We start from the raw sequence: 24620 nt of genomic DNA on the forward strand, positions 1-24620 counted from the left end.
AAATACACAGAATGTTTTATGCAATTGGCCCTGAGTAATGCAACACATAATTGCTTTGAGAGCAGTTACCAAAAATTATGCAGGTTATTACAAAAGTTATATGGAATTGCACAGGTATTCTAAATGTGCTTTTGAGTAAATTTCTCAGCTACCAGAGGCCAGGGCAGCTGTTTCCAGCACATCCTGGCACAGCATTCATGTTATCATCCACTTATGTATTCCACAATTTCAAATGATTGATAAGACACCTCCCCCATCTTTGCTTCCTCTTGGAGGAAAAAAAATATACAAGCAATCACGAGCACAGGAGCAGGTGGACAACTACATCATAGGAAAGGATGCATAACTGTGAACTCTAAACATGAGCTGGGTGCCTGATGCAGTATAGGAACCACAGTAAGTTGATAATCAGTGAGGCTGGAGGATTGAAATTTTATTTGGTAAAGAATATTGAGCCAGGCGCGGTGGCTCATGCCTGTAATCCCAGCACTTTGGGAGGCCGAGGCGGGCAGATCACAAGGTCAGGAGTTCGAGACCAGCCTGGCCAACATAGTGAAACCTGCCTCTACTAAAAACACAAAAAATTAGCCGGGCATGGTGGCAGGCACCTGTAATTCCAGCTACTCGGGAGGCTGAGGCAGGAGAATGGCTTGAACCTGGGAGGTGGAAGTTGCAGTGAGCTGAGATCGTGCCATTGCACTCCAGCCTGGGCGACAGTGTGAGACTCCATCTCAAAAAAAAAAAATGAATATTGAAATAGAGTCTATAGGAAAAAAACTCCTTGAACCTAGTAAATGTGGAATCACAAAATTGAAACAATGTGCATCTAAAAAGTGAATAAATAGATGCCAAGAAGGAGTGAGTCATAAGCACATGAGTTGTAAGAGGTTGAACTTGAGAGACCAGATCAGGCAATGCCGCTTAATACCATCACATGATCCTCCCCGAGGCCCTGTATTTAATTAAAATAGAGAGGGAGGCACCACAGATGCCAGAAGAACACTGTTGCTCTTGGTGGATGGGCCCAGAGGAATTCAGAGTTAAACCTTGAGTGCCTGCGTCCGTGAGAATTCAGCATGGAATGTCTCTACTATTTCCTGGGATTTTTGCTCCTGGCTGCAAGATTGCCACTTGATGCCGCCAAACGTGAGTAACCCTTAATTTCTATGTTTAACCCATTCTTTGGCCATTGGCTGAAATGATGTCTAATAATATCCTCTGAACTAGAGGTTGGACTGAAGTTCTTCAGGAAGCGTTCATCTCTGGCTCACTCATCTCTTCTTCTGCAAACTGTTGGGAAGGCTGAAACTACAGCAAAATGCCTCCAGCTCCATTCTTCGCTTTCGGCTCATGGAAAGTAAAAACTATGCAGCCCTTCTCTTGTGAAGCTTTTTTTCCATTGCAATTGCAACCCATTCTTGCCAGACAGTGGTTGGGGGAGGGTTGGACAGCCTCCGGCCACAGAACAAAGCAACTCCACCAACTAAACCAAGTCCAGCTTCCATCCAAAAGGGTGGAGACCTCACATGAAATGGGGTCTCCAATCTGGAGGCAAACTTACGAATCTCCCCAGCCCTGAAGCTATTGCTCCTCCTGCGGGGCTTCCTCACAGACCTGCAGGAGCTTGCTGGGAGAGGAGCTGAAGCCCAGGCTCTCTACCCTGGTCAGGCAGGAGAGGTCAGGGCATTTTTAACAATACTGATACCCACGCAATGAAACTGGAATGTTTGGGAGTGGGGTCAGAGGATCCTTGTTTTAAAAGTTCCTCTTGGGATCTGCCTATGCAGCCAGGGTCCAGACCACTGAAGCAGTGTGCAGATTCGTGAGAGGAAGAGAGCTGAGCCGCTGTAACCCTGGGCCTGGGATTGCGGGGACGGGACGGGTGGGAAGCGGCCAGAGGCGCAGCGGCTTCTGGTCAGAGCCGCAGAGGCCTGAGACGTGGGCCGCGCCCCGGCCCAGGAGACCCCGCGGCCGCGCCCTAACCCTCGGTCTCCCGACTGCGACTGCGACCCGGGAAAACGCCTACGTTTTTGGAACAGGGAGCTGACCCGGTGTCAGCGCGTAGCACGTTCCAGGCCCGCAGTGCGTCGCGCGTCCTCCTAGCAGCCCGCAGAGCCCGGCGCTGTGATGGTCCCGCTTCCCACACGAGGCCACGGGCCACAGAGTGGGCAAGGAACTCGCCCCAAGCCACACAGCGGGTAAGTTGAGGAGGCAGCCTTCCATCCCGACCTCTGTCCTTCCTGCCCGGGTTTGGGGTTGGACAGGCTCGGGCTCCCCGCCAGCCTAGGGGCTGGGTCTCCAGTGGCTTTGCTCCATTTCCTCATTTCCTTCAAAACGAGGACTTTTGGTTTCCTCATTTGCAAAACTGGGTAATTGTGTTCTTGTGAGATCAGCTGCTTGGCGTGAGAGACATGCATGGTGGGGATTTTTCCTACGGAGGCAGACCTGCACCCACCCTCAGGATACCTCCCAGGACAGGCTCCTTTAAAGACCAAGGAACACAGAATAGACCCGATGGGGGACACCTGCTCTTATTCCAGCCTCTTTCACCAGTCCACTTCGCTCTGCTCAATAAAACAGATTAGCAGGAGGCCGAATCCGCGCTGTCAGCTCGAGAGGAGTCCTCAGCCTCTTGGGCAGTGTAACAAAACCCAGCCATTCACCAGGCTCACCTTGCTCTGGACTAAATATTCTGCCCAGAAAAAAATAAGGGCAGACAGAATGTAGCAGTGTATCAAGCACTAAAGATTTCCTACCATTTTCCATTCGTAGCCCTGAAGGAAGGAGAAAGTGTGGACAAGGTAGGTGGAGGCAGCCCAGCCACCACCTCTCTGCTGGTGGACACAGCAAGGAGGCCAAAGTGTGGAGGCAGAGTCGGCTGCAGCACTGGGTGCGACCTCAAATTTACCTTCACATTTATTGCCCCCAAAACCCACCCCCACAGGCTTTTATTTTTCTTTTAAAATCTGCTTACTATTGGGTTTTTTTTTATATCAATTTTTTTAGACACAGGGTCTTACTCTCACCCAGGCTGGAGTGCAGTGGTGTGATCACAGCTCACTGCAGCCTCCAACTCCTGGGCTAAAGGTGGTCTTCCACCTCAGCCTCCTGAGTAGCTGGGACCACAGGCACGTGCCACCACACCCAGCTAATTTTTGTATTTTTTGTAGAAATGGGATCTTACTACATTGCCCAGGCTGGCCTCAAACTTGTGGGCTCAGTCCTCCCTTGGCCTCCCAGAATGCTAGGACTACAGGCATGAGCCACCTTATCCAGATGGGTTTATTTTATTTTTTAAATTTTTGTAGAGACAGGGTTTTGCCATGTTGCCCAGGCTGGTCTGGAACTCCTGGGCTCAGGCAATCGCCCACCCTCAGCCTTCCAAAGTGTTGGGATTACAGGCATGAGCCATTGCATCCGGCCTTGATTTTTAAATTCAACTTTTTATTGTGAGGTATTTATAGATTCACATACTATTGTAAGAAATAATACAGAGAGATCCCCATGCACCCTTTACCCGTTTTGCCCCAGTGGTACCATCATGCAAAACAGGACATCACAGCCCAGATATTGACATTGATACAGTCAAAACACAGCAGAGCTCCATCACCAAAGTATTCTCGTGGCTATAGATGTATAGCCAAATCTACTTCCCTCTTTCCAACCCTCACCCAGTCCCTGGAAACCACTAATATGGTTTCCATTTTTATCATTTTGTCATTTCCAAAATTCTATACAAATGGAATTATCCAGTATGTAACCTTTTGAGATTTGCTTTTTTTAAAACCCAACATAATTTCCTGGAACTTTATTGATTTATCGAAGTAACTGCATCAATAGTTTGTTCCTCTTTGTCACAGAGTAGTATTCCATGGTATGGATATACCACAGTTTGCTTAACCATTCACCCATTAAAGGACATCTCGGTTATTTCAGTTTGGGCTATTATGAATAAAGCTGCTATAAATATTCATGTGCAGATCTCTGTGAGAATATCAGTTTTGTTTCTCTGGGATGCATGCCAAAGGGTACAATTTCTTGGTTGTATGATAGTTGCATGTTTAGTTTTGCAAGAAACTAACAGAGTGGCTGTACCATTTTACATTTCCACTAGTAATGTGTGAGCAATCCAGTTTCTCTACATCCTTGCAAGCATTTGATGTTGTCACTGCTTTTTAGTTAAGTCTTACTGATAGGGATATAGTGATATTTCACTACTGGCTAATGATATTGAATATCTTCTTGTGTGTTTATTTGCCATGAGATGAATGAAATGGTGAAATATCATTTCATTAATTTTTACCAATTTTTCTAATTGAATCCCGTGGTTTTCTTATAGTGGGTTTTGAAAATTCTTTATATATTCTAAATACTAGTCCTTTATTGGAAGTGTAGTTTACAAATAATTTCTCCCAGTCTGTAGCTTGCCTTTTCATCCTCTTTCATGTCATGTTTCAGAGAGCAAAGGTTTTTTATTTTAATGAGTTCCAATTTCCTGTTACGGGTTGTGTTCATGTCAAGTCTAGGAATTCTTGCCTAGTCCTAGATCCTGAAGATTTCACCTATGCTTTTTGCTTTTTTACAGCACCATATGTTGAAAAGGCTATCTTCCCTCCATTGGATTGTTTTTGCATCTTTGTCCAAAATCAAGCCAGGCACTGTAGTGCTTGCCCGTGGTCCTAGCTAATCGGAAGGCTGGGGCAGGTAGATCACTTGAGCCCAGGAGTTTGAGTCCAGCCTGAGCAACATAGTGGGACCCCCATCTCTTAAAAAAAAAAAAATTAGTAGAGCATGCTTGTGTGGGTCTATTTCTGGATTCTCTCTTCTATTCCATTGACCTATATGCCTATCCCTTGTAACTCTCCTTTTAAGTTTGTACTTTTCCTTGACTTCTGACATTTAAAATCGGAAGAGAAATCTGCGTTTTGATTATGTTCCTGGAAACAATAACTTTCTTTCAAGATCTGAGGAAGAGGAAGACTCTCTGGAACAGTGGAAAGAACTTGTCCTTGTCCTGGGAATCAAAAGATGTGAATCTTGATTTCTACTAAAGATGACCCTAGGTGAATCATATCATTTCCCTAGGCCTGAATTTCTTCATATATAAAATGAAGGGATTTGAACTAAATAATCTTAGTTCTTTTCATATGACTCAAGTGAATTTCCAATTACAAATACTTATTGATAAACACAAATGTCCTCCCCTCACTTAATGTCTATTTCCAAATAGGAGCAATCTCATAGAATCACAGGACATTTGGCTTTTGTCAGATGTGAAGGCCCAGAGAAGACACATGGCCTGAGGTCACACATCCTGTTTAATAACAGAACCAAGGCTGGAAAACATGTTCCATGACTCCGACTTCGCTGCTCTTTCCCATTCTCTCTGCCTCCTGGAGAAGAAGGGAACGTGTTGCTCCCTTCTCCTACCAGAGAAGAGGAATAGAAGAAATAGGTCAGAGACATGCATCCAATATGGCTTCTCTGAGCACCCACTCAATACCACACCTCATGGAGGATCTCTCCCAGGATTTAAGAGAAGAACAAGACAGAGTTTCTCTCCTCCAAGAGTCTATAGCCAGGCCAAGACATAGAACCATAGAAATTAATGGGAGAACAATTTAAGACCATTGGCTGAGGAATACAGATAATTGAGCTTTGGGCTGTAACAAAATAGGTTAAGATATTTATTATCTTAGTCAGTCCCGAGGTAAGCAAGACTAGAGCAACAGCCCAACAGTTTCATTGAAGGCTCCATTTCTTTTCATCTTTCCACTCTGACACCCTTAATGTGTTAGCTGTTTCCTCGGATTTGTGTCCTCATAGTTAAATATGGCTGTCATAGCTCTGGGCATCACATCATTACACTACCATCTCCAAAATCAATTCTGAGGAGGAAAAAATTGAGTTTGTTCTCACATATCTCTTGTTATAAAGGAGGAAAACCTTTCTCAGAAGTTCCCAGAAGACTGCTTCTCAGCTCTCATTGGCCAGGATCAAATCATCTATCTGCTCCTGCCCAAATTGTAAGGAAAGCTAGGAAGTGATACTCTGGAATTTTGAACTGTTAGAGTAGAAACTCTGCCAGCAAGGGGAAAAAAGGAGGAGGCGTGCAGGCAGGAAACAGCTTCTTGGAGGCAACCAACCGGTCTGCTACAATTCTCAAAAGAAAGAGACCATGTGACCACCAGACTGGTCAGGCAAGGCAAAAAGGCAGACACTAACTCAAGATTAGAAAGATTTTTAAAAGAACTGTAATATTACAAACCTAGAGCAACCACTCAGAACAAAGTAAGTGAAAGAGGTATCACTAACAAGCTAGTTGTAGAGATAAATTGGAATCCAAATGTAACTCCAAAGAGTACAGGAAAAGAAGGAAAAAAGAACAAGTGGAACAAATAGAAAACAAATAACAAGGTAGTACACTTAAAATTTCATCATATTGATCATTACATTAAATATGAATTATCTAAACCCTGCAACTAAAAGGCAGAGACTGCCAGACTGGATTTTTAAACATCCAATTATGTGCTTTCTATGAGAAACTCACTTCAAATATAAAAATGCAGACAGGTTTAAAATGTAAGGATGAGTAGAAACATACATCAATCTAAACATTTTTTAAAGTAAAAGAATGGAAAAAGATATACCAGTTAAACACTAAGCATTCATATCAAAGTATTCTTTAGAACAAGGGATATTACCAGGGATAAAGAGCATCAATTCTTATTGAGAAAAGGGTCAGTTCATCAAGAAGCTGTAACAATTCTAAATGTATAGTATGCACCTGACAACAAAGCTTCAAAATACATACAGCAAAAACTGGAAGAAGAAACAGGCAATTGGAAAAACCACAATATAGTTGGGGATTTCAAGATTTTTCTCTCAGTAACTGAAATAACAAGTAGAAAATCAGTAGGAACACAGAAAACTCAAAAAACACTATCAACTTGCTTGACATAAATGACATTTAAAAAGAAAACACTCTACCCAACAAATGTAGACTACACAAAGTATATGGAACATTCACCAAGACAGACCATTAAAAAGCTGTTTATCAGTAAACTTCCTGGTACTAGTACGGGTCGCTTGGAATCTTGAAGGCATTCCTGAGCCTGGCATTCCTTTAGCCAAGTGAGTAGTTCAGAATGGGAAAAAAAAATGCAAAAATCTGAAGATTATTGGCATCAGTGTTTTCCTAATAATATTGTATCAAATTTAAATATTCAGAGGATGTGTATTGAGAAGCCAAGTGATGGCTAAAAAATATTGACTTTCAAAATTTTTCTTTGATTCATTTAAAGTTCATAAAGACATAGGATCTGAATGCTTGTAATCAAGGTATTTCCAGGAGACTTCCTTTAAAAAACAAAGCACCCTCTGTTTACTTGATGCACTGAATATATTATGTATGTGCTTTTCAACAGTAAGAAATAAAAAGTTTCTTTAACCACTGTGAGGTGATTACTAAATGAAGAATGGAATTTGTTTTTCGAATATTGATACAGGATTTCATGATGTGCTGGGCAATGAAAGACCTTCTGCTTACATGAGGGAGCACAATCAATTAAATGGCTGGTCTTCTGATGAAAATGACTGGAATGAAAAACTCTACCCAGTGTGGAAGCGGGGAGACATGAGGTGGAAAAACTCCTGGAAGGGTAAGTCAAAAGATTCAACCCAAACACCTGCAATTTCCTACTTCAGTAAGTCTTATAGATGGTAAAGCCTTTTAGATCACACGGCTCACGTCATTTCCACGAATGACAGTGCTCTCATTACCAAGTGGGGAGGCACCTGGACTTGGCAATATTTTCTTTAGCCCAACACTATCACTTCCTAAACCACAGGTAATCTCCTTATAAATTTCCACATTGGTAGCTCTTGGAATACTTTTGAAGAGTGAGCAGATTTAGCTTTAAACCTATTTAGCCAACCTAGGAATGATCATCTTCAGAAACCCAGTCACCCCAAAGCCATTTTTACTGTCTCAAAGGTGTGGCTTATCAGAAACGGAAAATCTTTCTTTTTAGATAGAAGAATGCATCCTTCAGCCATTGGTTTCGAGATTTAAAAATGCAGACTTCTAAAACTTGTCTCCTTAACCCAACAGAGCTGATTTGTTTTATTATCATAGGTAAATGTTCTTGCTGTGATTAGAGAATTCTTAACTGGTCTGATTTATTTTGTAATTTACCTTCTAGAGTGTTGTACTCTGAAAGCTAAAGTGAGGAATACAAAATATAAATTTAATATATTATAAAGAGGCATATGGGTCCTCTGGTCCTTATTAATAAAGTTAGCTCTAAATGTTTATGAATGAAAGGAGAAAGATGCTGGATCATCGAGCCCCACTTTTTTATACCCTAGGAGGCCGTGTGCAGGCGGTCCTGACCAGTGACTCACCAGCCCTCGTGGGCTCAAATATAACATTTGCGGTGAACCTGATATTCCCTAGATGCCAAAAGGAAGATGCCAATGGCAACATAGTCTATGAGAAGAACTGCAGAAATGGTAAGAACACAGTATTCTCCTAAACTACTGGAGACCCAGTTTCTAAACCTTAATGATCACAGGTGCTTCTGTAAGTGCCAGATGCTGATCTCATCCCTTGCCACTGCACTCCATGAGCTGGATGACAGAGACAGTGAGTGTGTGGTCCTACCCAGTGCCTTCATCAACATCAACATCAGCCAGACCTACTGCAGCAAACCAGTGGCTCTCCCCTGCTTGGAGCCCTCTTCAAAAGCCACATCACCACCTCCTGCTTTTCCTTAGTGTCCAGTTGACTGGACAGAGAATACCTTGCTGAGTCTCAGATTTTGCTTTTGTTACTTGGAACTCTTTTGGCTACTCAAAGAATAGCCAATTTGACAGATGTTTGCTGATCAGTCTAATTTAGGCTGACAAGGATTTCTCAAGCAAATGCTGTGTAGCTGGTGCAAATGCTAAAATGTGTATATTTTGGTTTTGCTTTGCTCTTAGTGAAAGAAATAAGCTCTCTATCTATGTTAAAGAGGACCAAAGGTGCAAATACATCAAGGGAAATTATCTTGTCAGAATGGTACATGCTCAAAAAACGGAGTTAATGGCCGGATGCCATGGCTCATGCCTGTAATCCTAGCACTTTGAGAGGCCGAGGCAGGTGTATCACCTGAGGTCAGGAGTTCAAGACCATTCTGGCCAACATGGTGAAACCCCATCTCTACTAAAAATATAAAAATTAGCCAGGCATGGTGAGATGGAGTCTCGCCTTGTCACCCAGGCTGGAGTGCAATGGCGCGATCTTGGTTCACTGCAATCTTTGCCTCCCGGGTTCAAATGATTCTCCTGCCTCAGCCTCCCAAGTAGCTGGGATTACAGGCACCCACCACCATGCTCAGCTAATTTTTGTATTTTTAGTACAGACGGGGTTTCCCCATGTTGGCCAGGTTGGTCTCAAACATTTGACCTCGTAATCCGCCCGCCTCGGTCTCCCAAAGTGCCGGGATTACAGGCGTGAGCCACCGTGCCCAGTCAGCATTTGTCTTTCTATGCCTAGCTTATTGCGCTTAACATCATGGCCTCCAGTTCCATCCATGTTGCTGCAAACAATGGGATTTAATTCTTTTTATGACTGAGTAATATTCCATCACATTTTCTTTATCCGTTTATCTATTGATGGATACTTAATTTGGTTCCATATCCTGACTATTGTGAATACTGCTGCAACACAGGAATACATACATCTCTTTGATAGATTGATTTCCTTTCTTTTGGATATATTCCCAGCAGTGAGATTGCTGGCTCATATGGTAGCTCTATTTTTAGTTTTTTGAGGAACCTCCATACTGTTTTCCATAGTGGTTGTACTAATTTACATTCCCACCAACAATGATATACTGTTGGCGATTCGTATGACTTTTTTGAGAAATTGTCTATTCAGATCTTTCACCCATTTTTGATTAATTTTTTTATTGATACATGATAATCATACACATTTCTGGGCTATGCGTGTTATTTTGATACATGCATACAATTTATGGTGATCAAATCAGGGTGATTGGGATATCCATCACCTCAAATATTTATCATTTCTTTGTGTTGAGAACATTCCAATCTTTCTCTCTTTTTTTTTCTTTTCTTTTTTGAGACAGAGTTTCACTTTGTCACCCAGGCTGGAGTGCAGTGGCGCAATCTTGGCTCACTGCAACCTCCGCCTCCCAGGTTCAAGCAATTCTCCTGCCTCGGCGTCCCAAGTAGCTGGGATTATAGGCGCATGCAGCATGCCTGGCTAATTTTTGTATTTTTAGTAGAAACGGGGTTTCACCATGTTGGCCAGGCTGGTCTGGAACTCCTGACCTCAAGCGATCTGCCCACCTCGGCCTCCCAAAGTGCTGGGATTACAGGTGTGAGCCACTGCACCCAGCCCAAATCTTTCTTCTAGCTGTTTTGAAATATACAACAAATTGTTGTTAACTATAGTCACCTAGATTCAACAATTTTAGCACTTTGTCATAACTGCTTCTTTCCATATATCTATAATCATACGTAGATATAAGGATAGCTATATATATCTATCTACATCTAGAGACAGAAAGAGGGATTTTAAAAATCATTTAAAGCATCAAAAATAGCCAAATATACAAACCTTGATTGGGGTGATAATGGTGTCAGGGCTATTTAGGAAAATGCTCTTATTCTTAGACATGTGTGCCGGAGTCTTTATGAATAAACAGTCATGATGTCAAGTGTGTCAGGAAAAAAACCTACAGAAAGACGTGTGTCAAAATAAAAAGATAAAGTATCTCTGATTTGAATAGGATTGTGACTTGAAAACCCGATAGGAAGAAAAATACATTAAATGATATCTTTACATTGGATTTTTCTGAATAATTGCTTTGTATAAAACCTTCATTGAAATATAACAAATTCAGAAAAGTGCACAAGTCGTAAGCTTACTATTGGATGAATTCTACATATTGTTTAGTTGTCTAACTACTTTTAAAGTAGTTATGAAAAAAATACGAAAAAGTGTTTAATTCAGTGATGCATGCACATTGGGTTTTCTGAGCCTAGATAACACTCATGGCTGGTTTCTATCTCTGTTTAGAGGCTGGTTTATCTGCTGATCCGTATGTTTACAACTGGACAGCATGGTCAGAGGACAGTGACGGGGAAAATGGCACCGGCCAAAGCCATCATAACGTCTTCCCTGATGGGAAACCTTTTCCTCACCACCCCGGATGGAGAAGATGGAATTTCATCTACGTCTTCCACACACTTGGTTGGCTTTTACAAACCCCTAAGCTTCTTCTTTATCTTTCCTTAAAATTTCAGCCTTCTCTTTTCTTACTCTATAATTGAGAATGATAACACAGAGAGTTAATAACAGTCACCCTGCTAACTTTCCTTAGCATGAGTGAACAGTGAGAGATAAAAATGAAATCTTGGTTAACCTTGCCAAATCTCCAGGACACCGAAGAGTTAAAAAGAGAGAAAAACAAAAAGATTAAGCTCTTTTTCAAAAAAACAAAACCACTTAATTTTTTTCTACCTAAAACCATAACAAGAAAAAATGCTAACACTTATTTATTTGAATGGCACATGGAGGCCGGGCATGTGGCTCACACTTGTAATCCCAGCACCTTGGAAGGCGGAGGCGGGTGGATCACCTGAGGTCAGGAGTTCAAGACCAGCCTGGCCAACATGGTGAAGCCCCGTCCCTACTAAAAATACAAAAATTAGCCAGGTGTGGTGGTGTGCACCTGTAATCCCAGCTACTCAGGAGGCTGAGGCAGGAGAATCACGAATCCGGGAGGTGGAGGTTGCAGTGAGAGGAGATTGAACCATTGCACTCCAGCCTGGGCAACAGAGTGAGACTCCATCTCGAAAAACAAACAAACAAACAAAAACCAGAATGGCACATTGATGAGCATTCATTGATTGATTCTTTAGTTTTTTTATGTTCTCTAAAGAATTTTTAAGATTTAAAGAAGCATGTGCTATTTATTTGTAGGAAATCCTCAGAAAAGGTACAAATAAAAAATAAAAATTATCCATAATTAACACCAGAGATTATCATTGTTAATTATTATGGTGTTTTCTTTGCTAGTATTTAAGATCATTATTAAGATCACATACACATTTTTGCTTACTATCATGAGCATTTGATGATATGATTTTTTAAATTTTTATACATTGTTTTAATGGCTGCATGATATTTCATTGTGTACAAATAAAATAACTACTGTTCCGCTTTGACCTAGCCCATTCTGTCTTTTTTTAAATTACAAATGGTATTCATTTTGCTGTATTATTGGGGAAATGATTACTTTTAGAAGGAGCAAATTTAGCTTATTATTAATTAGGCTGCTAAATTCTTAAAGTGTCACTAGGTGCCACCTAGCACTGAGTATTTGAAAACTGCTACCAATCAAGCAGCCTCCAGATTACTAAATGTTTCATCTTTCATTACAGATTAGAGAGAGCTCCTCTTCCTTCAATTAACTTATTTACAAATCAGGACAAAATATTAACAATACATACCCATTGAACAGAGTATAAGCTATGTCAAATATTATGCTCATCTATATAAATCAATTGCCTTAAAGCTAACTTATTTTTCACTGCCATTACGACCTCATTAGCCAACTCACCAAACATTTCTTTGACTTGTCACTCTCATGACAGAATTCTGACATTTTGCATGGAGTCACTTATGTTCACTAACACTCCCGGACTCTTTAGCCTAGTAAACATTCCAATAACTTAACCAGATCAAATGTCTGTATTTAAAATCAACTTTCAGCCTAGAACTTGCTCTGTTTGTCTAACAAGACTGCCTTGAATTTCTGTCTTCCACTGAGGTCTCAGAGTTAACTGATATTCTCCCTCAGCTAAGTATGGTCTCACCTCTCAGAGCTGAAACTAACATTTTCCTCACGAATAACCCCTGAGAGACATCTCTTCCCCTTATAACTTCTGATGGAACTACCCCTGCATCTTAACGTGAAGGAGGATTCCAAACCACACATCCCTCGAGAGACCAGTGTGTTTTTCTCACACGTTTGACGGTGTGATAAACGGGGTCTTGAAACAACCCGGTCTCAAAAGCATTCAACCTAAGATACCCAGTCAGTGACAGGTCTAAACCAGGCCCCCTGGCAGGATTAGAAAAGCTCTTGATTTGGGAATGATAGTAAGAGGAGTTACAGGGTTTTAAAATTTGTTTAAATGTCCTTGAGCCCGCAAGGAGAGGAATTACTTCCACCTGTTAGCTAGCAGCAGGGAGGGTTGGAGAAGAAAAGGAATGACTCAGGGATGTCCTAGGAAAGTGCCTGTGGAACCACCCTATTCTGTTTTATGTCTGCCATCCTCTATTTCATCACTTACGGGATTTTTATTTTTATTTTTTTGAGACAGAGTCTCGCTCTGTCACCAGGCTGGAGTGCAGTGGTGCGATCTCAGCTCACTGCAATCTCCGCTCCGGGTTCAACCAATTCGTCTGCCTCAGCCTCCCGAGTAGCTTGGATTACAGGCTTGTACCACCACACCTAGCTAATTTTTTGTACTTTAGTAGAGACAGGGTTTCACCATGTTGGCCAGGATGGTCTCCATCTCCTGACCTCGTGATCCGCCTGCCTCGGCCTCCCAAAATACTGGGATTACAGGCATGAGCTACCGCGCCCAGCCACTTGCTGTATTTTTATATACAAATACTATTAGGAGATGGAGGAGTCCAGTCCCCTTTTAAAAATCCACTTAATAATATAGCGGAAATAGTAACAAAAATAAGGTAGGTTATTGGATAAATAATTTTTTTAACTCTTCTGGACACCTCATCATTATATTAAATGTATTTTCTATGGGGAAAACATGTATTTCAAGTGCCAAATTACTTAGCACAAAAAGCATTTATTTGTAAACTAAGGGCTGTTTTATGCCACTAAACAGCTTTTTAAATTTTAACCAACTGTATACAATTACATGTATATAACTGTGGGTTTGTTTTATAAGATTTTACATTAAAATGAGCACCATCTCCCTTTCTGAAGCAGCATCATAGGCCCGTCCTATTTTCCCTCCTCAGAGCAATCTATAAATGGTGGTAGCTAGTCTTTAAGGAACAGCTTCCTATAATGATGATGTAATGCAGCCAATAACTAAAAATTTCCATCCTCCCAAAGGTCAGTATTTCCAGAAATTGGGACGATGTTCAGTGAGAGTTTCTGTGAACACAGCCAATGTGACACTTGGGCCTCAACTCATGGAAGTGACTGTCTACAGAAGACATGGACGGGCATATGTTCCCATCGCACAAGTGAAAGATGTGTACGTGGTAACAGGTGAGTGGTGTGAACTCTAACTGAGGATGAGGCACTTCATTCTGTTGACGTCAATGGGTTAAAAAAGAGGTAAGGCCAAGTGTTCGGGGTTAGGTTACAATGCATCTGGCCCACCTAAGCTTGTGTATTTAATTAGTTGTAGTTCATCTGTTTTCCAGAATAGCTTAGGGAAACCCCAGAAAACTTGCATGTGAAAAGGAAAATAATGCTAAATTATCCCTCATTTTAATATTTCAACCTAAAAGCATCGTCGAAGCCCTCCACTTACAATCAAGCAATCATGCATTCATTCTTTCTTTCTTTGGGGGATGTATCTTTTAGATCAGATTCCTGTGTTTGTGACTATGTCCCAGAAGAACGATCGAAATTCATCCGATGAAACCTTCCTCAAAGATCTCCCCATTATGTTTGATGTCCTGATTCATGATCCTAGCCACTTCCTCAATTATTCTACCATTAACTACAAGTGGAGCTTCGGGGATAATACTGGCCTGTTTGTTTCCACCAATCATACTGTGAATCACACGTATGTGCTCAATGGAACCTTCAGCCTTAACCTCACTGTGAAAGCTGCAGCACCAGGACCTTGTCCGCCACCGCCACCACCACCCAGACCTTCAAAACCCACCCCTTCTTTAGGTAAGGTTTCGCAGTGATCTTTGATGGGGGCTCCTTAATGGCTAACAAAATATTCACGCAGGTCATATTATTAAATCCCTCCTTAAGGGGATATTGTAAGGACTCTGCGGTGATTCCATTTTCTACCTGTTGATTTTTTAAAGCAAAGTTATCACCATTTTACACCTATAGAACACAGAAGAAGGAAGAATGTATTTAAAGTCACTTTGCAAATAGAATTCAGTGACTTGTAGAAAGTTCTTTGACCCTCCTCATTTGCACTGGCCCCTGCTATGTGTACACACTCTCCCCTCTTCTAACCTGTCACATTTTTGTTTATCTCCCATTTTTTATGGCTATGAGAAGGCACACTGACTCCTTATACGATCAGGTCATTTCTATGTTCCTTCCTCTCCCCCACTAATTTCTTTCCCTACCCTGCCCACACCTACCCAGTGTCCATGAAAACACAGCTGTACTTGAAAGCAATTTCCAAATGGTCCAAGAAAGAATGCAGCTTGAGAGTATGTCTGGGTTAGCAAGCTGCAGTGACTTCTGACATTAAAATTGTGCTGCATCGTATGTTTATTGCGGCACTATTCCCAATAGCAAAGACTTGGAATGAACCCAAATGTCCAACAATGATAGACTGGATTAAGAAAATGTGGCACATATACACCACAGAATACTATGCAGTCATAAAAAAGGATGAGTTCATGTCCTTTGTAGGGACATGGATGAAGCTGGAAACCATCATTCTGAGCAAACTATCACAAGGACAGAAAACCAAACACCGCATGTTCTCATTCACAGGTGGGAACTGAACAATGAGAACACTTGGACACAGGGCGGGGAACATCACACACCAGGGCCTGTCAGGGGGTAGGGGTAGGGAGGCGGGATGGCATTAACAGAAATACCTATTGTAAATGACGAGTTAATGGGTGCAGCACACCAACATGGCACATGTATACATATGTAACAAACCTGCACTTTGTGCACATGTACGCTAGAACTTAAAGTAAAATTTAAAAAAAAGAGAAAAATAAAAATAAAACTGTGCTGCATATAAGGCATGATTAATTCAATACCACCCTATATTAATAGTCTGGGGACATTCAAGAAGTCCTTAAGAGTCCACTTTGGGTAGCACTGGCTTCCATCTGATTCCCCACGCTACCCCATGCCATCACCACCCTTTCCCCACTGGGCCAGTTGCACTCAGCACCCCAGGATCCCGGGGATAGCAATAGGCTGACATCCTCTCACTGGTCACAAGAGGGCGCCATGGACCAAGACCACGACGGTCCATCATGACGTCTGGGGCTTCTTTTCTTGTTTTTACAAAATCCTGTTTGTTATAAATTATAAAGTTTTACAATAAGATGTTAGTAATAAAATGAGAGCTTGTTAAATCAAGCATATCTAAGTCAAGACAACACAAGTTATCACTGATTTCGATTATCTCAAAAATGTTTTAAATTACAAAGTTTATGCATGTTCCTTAGTAAAAATTAAAACAATGTAGATGTCTAGAGTAAAAAGCAAAAGTCACCACTCGTACTCTCCTCCCAAGAGTTAAACCCTGTTTCTTTCCAGATTTCTTTCCAGATATTTTTCTATGCATTTATACATATAAGGTTTGTTTTGGTTGTGTAAATGGGTTCATTTACACAAGAGGGCTATTCATATTGTTTGACAATTTGCTCTTTTTCTAATTTAACAAACATTATAGACATCTTTCCACTGTTAATACATATAAGTCTATCTCACTTTATCCAGTGGCTGCATGGTGTTTCATAGAATGTATCTACTGTCATTTATTTCACCATTCTCTTTTTTTTTTTTTTTTTTTTGAGACAGCGTCTCGCTCTAACACCCAGGCTGGAGTGCAGTGGCACAATCTTGGCTCACTGCAACCTCCACCTCCTGGACTCAAGTGATCCTTCTGCCTCAGCCTCCCAAGTGGCTGGGGCTACAGGCATGCACAACCACACCGAGCTAATTTTTTTATTTTTTAGTAGAGATGGAGTTTCGCCGTGTTGCCCAGGCTGGTCTCCAACTCTTGAGCACAGGTGATCTATCCACCCCAGCCTTCCGAAGTGCTGGGATTATAAGCGTGAGGCACTGTGCCCGGCCCACCATTCTCTTATTGATGGATGATTAGATTAATCCTAATTCCAGCTACAATTATAACTGTATTGAACAATTTTAAATATACAGCTTCATTCTAGTAATCCTTTAGGAGAAGCAATTTTTTTTATCTACAACTATTAATGATCTTCTTTACCAATAAGAGGACCAGGTATAAAATTCAAAATAAATTACAGATGCCTTTAATATTTAAGTTCCAGAATGGTAAAAGACTTAATGTTAGGTTGTTTAATGTTAGTCTACTTTGAATTGCATTTTTATTAAACTAGCTTTTTTTCTTATAAACTATTTATATCATAGCATGTTTTAAAAATATATTTGAAGCCAATGAAAAGCTATTTAAAATTTCTGTTGTAATTTCTCCCTAGGTGAGATGATAAGATACAAACTAGTGGGCCAGGCATGGTGGCTCACATCTGTAATCCCAGCACTTTGGGAGGCCAAGGCAGGTGGATCACCTGAGGTCAGGAGTTTGAGACCAGCCTGGTCAACATGGTGAAACCCCGTCTCTACCGAAAATATAAAAATTAGCCGGGTGCGGTGGAGAGTGTCTGTAATCCCAGCTACTTGGGAGGCTGAGGCAGAAGAATCGCTTGAACCTGGGAGGTGGAGGTTGCAGTGAGCCGAGATCGTGCCATTGCACTCCAGCCTGAGCGACAAGAGAGAAACTCTGTCTCAAAAAAAAAAAAAAAAAACAAAAAAAGATATAAACTAGCAACCCCTACAAGTTAGTTAAGTTTTATTGCGAAGGAAAGCTGCCTGGCTTTATCTAAAGGTGTTAGATCAATCATAATCAACCCCAAAATGCCTTAAAGCAGCATCTCTCTTAGGGAGAGCGAGGAGGGACGTTTCTAAAAGGGGTCTCTTCTAGGGAGCATTTCCAGCTGTACAGGCCATATTAAAGGGCTTGGATGACCAAGTATTATATTATTGTTTGGCCAAAAAAATATGTTCTCTCTGCTTTGGTAAGTAGCTTCTTAATAATGCACAGCCGAAAATAGAAATCAAATGCAAATGCAGGAGTGAGGCAGAAGCCAGTTGAAGAGGTGACCCAGGTAGATGTGTTTAAATCCGAGGGCAGATGCATGTGTGCTATTTTTAAGTCACGGAATTCTCTTCACTTAGCTAACAGTGCTATTATTTGTTTTTCAGACTTGTGAACAAATCTGAAAAAAAAAAAACAAAAAAACCTTTTGTAAGACCGATGCTAATTACTGTAATACTCTCTCTATATATAAAATAACATCATATCATAGAGAACTTTCCCAGAGAATCAAGAGCTCTCACACCATTCTCTGGGCAATAGGGACATAAATACCAAATTAAGGATGAAGTTGACCTTCTTTCTCATCTGTCTTTTAAGGTGTGTGTTTCTCTCCATTAGCCCTTGAATCATACCTTGACTTTATAGACACAATGTTTGCGAAGCTCCATATGCTTTTTTATTTTTTATTTTTTTTTGAGATAGAGTCTTGCTCTGTTGCCCAGGCTGGAGTGCAGTGGTGCAATCTCAGCTCACTGCAACCTCTGCCTTCCGGGTTCAAGTAATTCTCCTGCTTCGGCCTCCCTAGTAGCCAGCACTACAGGCATGTGAACCACCATGCCCAGATAATTTTTCTTTATTTTTAATGGAGACTAGGTTCCACCATGTTGCCCAGGTTGGTGTCAAACTCCTGACCTCAAGTGATCCGCCTACCTCAGCCTCCCAAAGTGCTGGGATTACAGGTGTGAGCCACCATGCCTGGCCTCCATATGCATTTTAAAAGCATTCTATCTAAGGTAGAATCAGTGACTTTTATTATTTGGTCATTTTTTAAGAAAATAAGCTTTATTTCATTTTTAGCACTAAAGTATATGCAGAACAAGAGAAGTTTTATTTTAAAATATGCAGGGTCGTGATTCCATGCTCCAACTTGACAACTAAATTCTGCCTGTCAAGAACTTTCAAAAGAAGAAATTTTATGGTTTTCTGGAGAAGAGCTACTGAACTCGAATGGCCTGCACAAACAATCCTATTGCTATAGAGTAGATCATCTGAATCTCAGGACAGACAGAACGACTGTCTTGTCATTTCCAGAGGACTAATATGAAACTCAAGGGACATTCCCAAGAGGCTGCCACAGCCCTTCCTGCTGGTAAACCACTGCATTCAATCTAACACAGTGTCCGGGCCTTTCTGGGCTTTACCTGAGCAGCATTTCCCAAAGTGTGTGCCATGGAGCAGTCATTTCTGGACCTGTTCTGAGAACTGCTCTGAGAAGTCTGCTTTGGGCACAGGAAAATCACAGGGATGTTCACCCGCTGATGATTCTGAGAAGCCCTGGAGAAATCTCCCAGCCTGCTTCACTCACATGTCACTAAGTTAGAGATGCAGCTCTTATGAGGCTTTGATGTCCTTCCCCAAGACTGAGTCTACTTCACATGTCTTTTGAAATTAAAAAGAAGATTGTATTTTCAGTATCGTTATTTTCTTTCTAGACTTTTTATCTTGCTAAAGGAGCAGCGATGTCTTAATTAGAGCCTGTTAAATTGTAACTAATAGGGCATTAGATTCTTTGCTCTAATTATATTCAAGGCTTATTTTTCAAAAATGTCTTGTATTCCCTCCTTTCCTTCCTCACATCTCTGCTCATCACAGTAAGACTTTTAGAATTTAAGCTTTGGAGCTGTGAGACATCCAAACAGGGAAAGAATGATCTTTTCCCATATTACTGGAAGAAAGAAACTGTGATTTATTAAGTACCCCCTCTGCAGCAGTGATGAGCAGCAGGTTTTATATACTTTATCTCATTTAAGTTTCATAGTTCAGCCCCCAGAGGACAAATGGTATTGTTCTTATTTTACAGATGAGCAAATAGAGGCAAAAACAGATTAAATGATGTGCCTGTGGTCTCAAACAGCTAAAAACAAGGGGAGCTGGAATTTGAGCCCAGAATACCTGCTTCCAAAATTAAAATATAACTGCATCTAGTATGGCCAGGTTTATTTCTTCATGACCATTGTATCACACATTTTAATACAGTTTCAACCTTTTTTTGAGACGGAGTCTCGCTCTGTCGCCCAGGCTGGAGTACAGTGGCGCCATCTCGGCTCACTGCAAGCTCCGCCTCCCAGTTTCACGCCATTCTCCTGCCTCAGCCTCCTGAGTAGCTGGGACTACAGGCGCCCGCCACCACGCCTGGCTAATTTTTTGTATTTTTTAGTAGAGGCGGGGTTTCACCGTGTTAGTCAGGATGGGCTCGATCTCCTGACCTCATGATCTGCCCCCCTCGGCCTCCCAAAGTGCTGGGATTACAGGCATGAGCCACTGCACCCGGCCAGTTTCAACCTCTTATTTGCTTCTTGTGTTCACACAAAATGTGGGATTATGCTTCCTTACATAATTTAGCAATTATAATACCTTATAGCTCTCACATCTGTGTAAATTATGACACATTTAGTTCAAATTTCTATAGCAATTTCATAGTACAGCGTTCCTGATATTTTTCTAAAAAGCAAATGGCAAATGTTTAGATTTTTTATTATATCACATGTATCTTTTATGTTCGTAGCAACTACTCTAAAATTTTATGATTCAAACACCCCAGGACCTGCTGGTGACAACCCCCTGGAGCTGAGTAGGATTCCTGATGAAAACTGCCAGATTAACAGATATGGCCACTTTCAAGCCACCATCACAATTGTAGGTAAGGCTGAAGATGATGACCAGTGAGGAGGATGCTAGACTCCACCTAGGGTCACCCACTCTCTCTGCTAACTCTGAAGGGGTAGAGGTAGGTGGTAAGGGCACCCCTCTGCTTGTCTAAGATGACACCACACATGCAAGAGCAAAGACCCTACTCATTTCTAGATTCCCACCTGCCTCCCCGGCCTTCCTTCCACATCCTGGTGGAAACAAGCCTTCTGTGAAGGCCACATGCTAATGAGCCTCCCCTGGGCCTATATCCTGCCTCTGCAGCCCAGCCATCTGAATGGGGTATGTAGGGTAAAGGAAGGCTAGCATCGAGTTCCTACAACTTCCACTGTCTTCCCCTAGTTAATTTTCACAAAGTCAGACTTGTATGTGAAAAGGGGAAAGAGCAGGCCACCACACATGGCTGTGCATTTGGGTACAGCCCTAAGGCATACAACAGAGAAGACAGAGGGGAACTGAAGCCCAACCTGTGCTCACCAGTTCTGGGAGTGAGGATGGAGGTGGAAGCCCAAGCAGTGTCCCCTGAGTCCAAGCCACTTGAGAAGCTGGCCAAGGCCTGAGCCTGGGGCTGCGTCTACCCAGGATTACCTTTTCCTGAAACACCTTCCAAGATGGACTGCTACTTTCTGATGCACACAAAGGCTCTAGGAACAAAAATCTAGGCTGGACTGAAAAACAGTTCAGTTTGACTTTGGAAATGGTGCATGGATATGTATCCTAAGCTATGGGGGTAGATTGCCAGATCTGATGTGTTTCTGTATGGCAAGAGGGCTGTCTTCCTTTTTTAATTTTTTTCACTTTCTGATGACTTAAGAGCTGTACCTTAGTCCATTCAGGCTTCTATAACAGAATTCCATAGACTGGGTGGCTTATAAACCAACAGCAGGAATTTATTTCTCGTAGTTCTAAAGGCTGGGAAGTCCAAGTTCAAGGTACCAGCACATTCGGTGGCTGGTGAGGACTCACTTCCTGGTTCATAGATGGCAGATAGCAGTCTTCTTGCTGTGTCCTCATGTGGTGGAAGAGGCAAAAGGGCTCTCTGGGGTCACTTTCATAAGGGCATTAATCTCACACATGAAGGCTTCACCCTCATGACCTAACCACCTCCCAAAGACCCTGGCTCGTAACGCTATCACCTTGGGGGTTTCAACGTATGAATTTCGGAGGGACACAAACGTTCAATCTATACCAGAGTGATTGGCTTTGTTTGATTTCTGTTGTATTTTGATGTGTTTTTCTCTGGGGGTTATTTTGTTAGAGGGAATCTTGGAGGTTAACATCATCCAGATGACAGACGTCCTGATGCCGGTGCCATGGCCTGACAGCTCCCTAATAGACTTTGTCGTGACCTGCCAAGGGAGGTGGGTATATTATCTCCGACAGAGGCATGGGTCAACTGAGGACCTCAAGTCTGAACAAAGGCATTGACCACCAGTTACCCCTTTTAAGTTGATTTGAATTCCTATTTACTGGTAACCCTAGACAGGAAGGTCCCTAGGAGGTGCTATCAAGCACACACATGTTTTGCTACAGTTGAGCAATTGAGAAAGCTTTAACAATTAAGTTGAATAATAATTATGATAACTGTTTGAACACTTAACTGAATTTTTTAACACCTTATATCTGTTCTCATATTGAATCCTCACAACAATCGTATGAGCCTCCCCATTTTGCAGATGAGGCAACTGAGGCCACCAGTAATCACAAAACTTGCCTACCAATGGAATGCTGGTAGCCAGCAGAGAGCAGCTCACAGGAGTGCTCTTAAGCTCCCAGGAAGTTGTCTATGCTAACATTAATAGCAACGCCTGATAATCCTCTCTCTTTAGAATTTACAAAGCTCTTTCCAATGCATTATATAATTTGGTTTCCTATGATTTGGTCATGACCATATGTAATAAACTAAATATAAATGAATGAATATATAAATACTATATCAATTAACTAAATATACATTAGCAAATCATTTGCATATAATATATAAATTACCTGATTAAAATATATATGTGTGTAAATACATAAATTAATCAGGAGAATGAGGTGGTATGAAGATGTGGCCTTATTTGGTAGAAGAGAAGAGCTAAGAAGCTCTCCACCTTGGGGAGAGGACCAGAATGAGGGTGAGGGTGGCAGAAAACAGTGAAAGCTGACCCAGGGAGTGAAGCTGCTGCGAGAGGCCTGGCTGGTGAGAAGGGGGACTGTCCCCATCCCAGGCCCCGCCCCATGAGTCCAGCATCAGAGCCTGGTCTCTCCATCTAAGAAGGCTGCCATGAGATAGCGGTCAGGACAGCAATGGCAGGTAGCCCAGCATCAAGGACAGATGAGTCAAACCTCTTCTGTTCAAGTCCCAGCTCCACCCCTGGCTGCTTGTATGACCTGGACTCGTTAATCTCTCTCCCTGATTTGTCATCTGTTAAACTGGGGTAATGTTACTTTCTTCAAAAAGCTATTGAGGGAGGCTGAGTGCTGTGGCTCATGCCTGTAATTTCAGCACTTTGGGAGGCCCAGGCGGTTGATCACCTGAAGTCAGGAGTTTGAGACCAGCCTGGCCAACATGGTGAAACCCCATCTCTACTAAAAATACAAAAATTAGCCAGGAGTGGTGGCAGGTGCCTGTAATCCCAGCTACTCGGGAGGCTGAAGCAGGAGAATCTCTTGAACCTAGGAGGCAGAGGTCGCAGTGAGCCAAGATCATGCCATTGCACTCCAGCCTGGGCAACAAGAGCAAAACTCTGTCTCAAAACGAACAGACAAACAAAAAAACTATTGAGAGGAATAAGCAAGATCATGTCATATATCTAAAACTCACTCAGAACAAAGTTCTCTGAGGAAAGATAAATAAATAAATAAAACTCAGTGCCCGGCACCTAATAAGTCCTGCAAAAACAGCTGCTGCTGTTGCTGTTACACTTCTACAGGAACCTAGGCAGGGCCAACTATGGCATTTAATAATATGTCTGCCTAACACCCAAGCTATCTGCATCTTCGAACATTCTAGGGATGTAGAAGGAATGTAGAGGGAGTGAGCTGGGCTTCACGTGGTTTCCATCAGCCCCTTCCCCTGGGGGAGATCTTTTTTTCCTCTTCCACCGCAGGGCCTCACTTTCCTGAGGATGCAGAGAAAGGCATAGCTCAGCACACAGGCTTGCTTAAGAGCAGATTATAAGACTAACAATTCAGCATCTTATAGTTTGAGTAACAATGAGGTGGAATTCAATTTCATAGAAATGTAATGACTTTCCCTTTGTAAAATGGATGTGACCTTCCTCTCTCCCCCTCTCTGTGCCCTGTGCGCCCTCGCCCACCTCCCCTGTCGCAGCATTCCCACGGAGGTCTGTACCGTCATTTCTGACCCCACCTGCGAGATCACCCAGAACACAGTCTGCAGCCCTGTGGATGTGGATGAGATGTGTCTGCTGACTGTGAGACGAACCTTCAATGGGACTGGGACGTACTGTGTGAACCTCACCCTGGGGGATGACACAAGCCTGGCTCTCACGAGCACCCTGATTTCTGTTCCTGACAGAGGTGAGTTTTGTTTTATGGCCATATGAGCATTTCATACTGCAAGTAAAGTGTGTATCCCATACTAAAGCTATTTAGGCCTTTGTTTTCAATGTTTAATTCTATTTCAGTACAAAATTCATTGAACTCTTATTAATAAGGATCTGAGGACTGGCATTACAATCCAACAGCAAATCTTCTTAGGGAAGTGATGAGACATCCGGTGAAATAGTGGCCAAAGAAAAGCCTTTTGATGAAAAAAAATCAGCTGTGATCATGGACCAGTAACAATGGGATATGATCACTGCACGCTTGAATAGATT

General features: G+C 42.0%; 1 protein-coding gene across 4 annotated transcripts in view; it reads left to right on the forward strand.

Moving 5' to 3' along the window:
* Window positions 1–848: 848 nt before the first annotated feature.
* Window positions 849–24620, forward strand: part of GPNMB (glycoprotein nmb) — a 28416-nt gene continuing 4644 nt past the window's right edge. For 2 of the 4 annotated variants that reach the window (XM_055347314.2, XM_004045169.5), the window contains exons 1-9: window positions 849–1146; window positions 7509–7661; window positions 8371–8514; window positions 11093–11266; window positions 14169–14327; window positions 14649–14966; window positions 20687–20785; window positions 22052–22154; window positions 24113–24321. In XM_055347314.2, the coding sequence (XP_055203289.1) occupies window positions 1077–1146; window positions 7509–7661; window positions 8371–8514; window positions 11093–11266; window positions 14169–14327; window positions 14649–14966; window positions 20687–20785; window positions 22052–22154; window positions 24113–24321 (1429 nt within the window). In that variant the 5' untranslated portion in view covers window positions 849–1076. Of the gene's footprint in view, window positions 1147–7508; window positions 7662–8370; window positions 8515–11092; window positions 11267–14168; window positions 14328–14648; window positions 14967–20650; window positions 20786–22051; window positions 22155–24112; window positions 24322–24620 lie in introns of all 4 variants that reach the window. The other 2 variants (XM_063708408.1, XM_063708409.1) reach the window with 2 other exon arrangements.

This window comes from Gorilla gorilla, chromosome 6 (assembly GCF_029281585.2).
Source record: "Gorilla gorilla gorilla isolate KB3781 chromosome 6, NHGRI_mGorGor1-v2.1_pri, whole genome shotgun sequence".
NCBI lineage: Eukaryota > Metazoa > Chordata > Mammalia > Primates > Hominidae > Gorilla > Gorilla gorilla.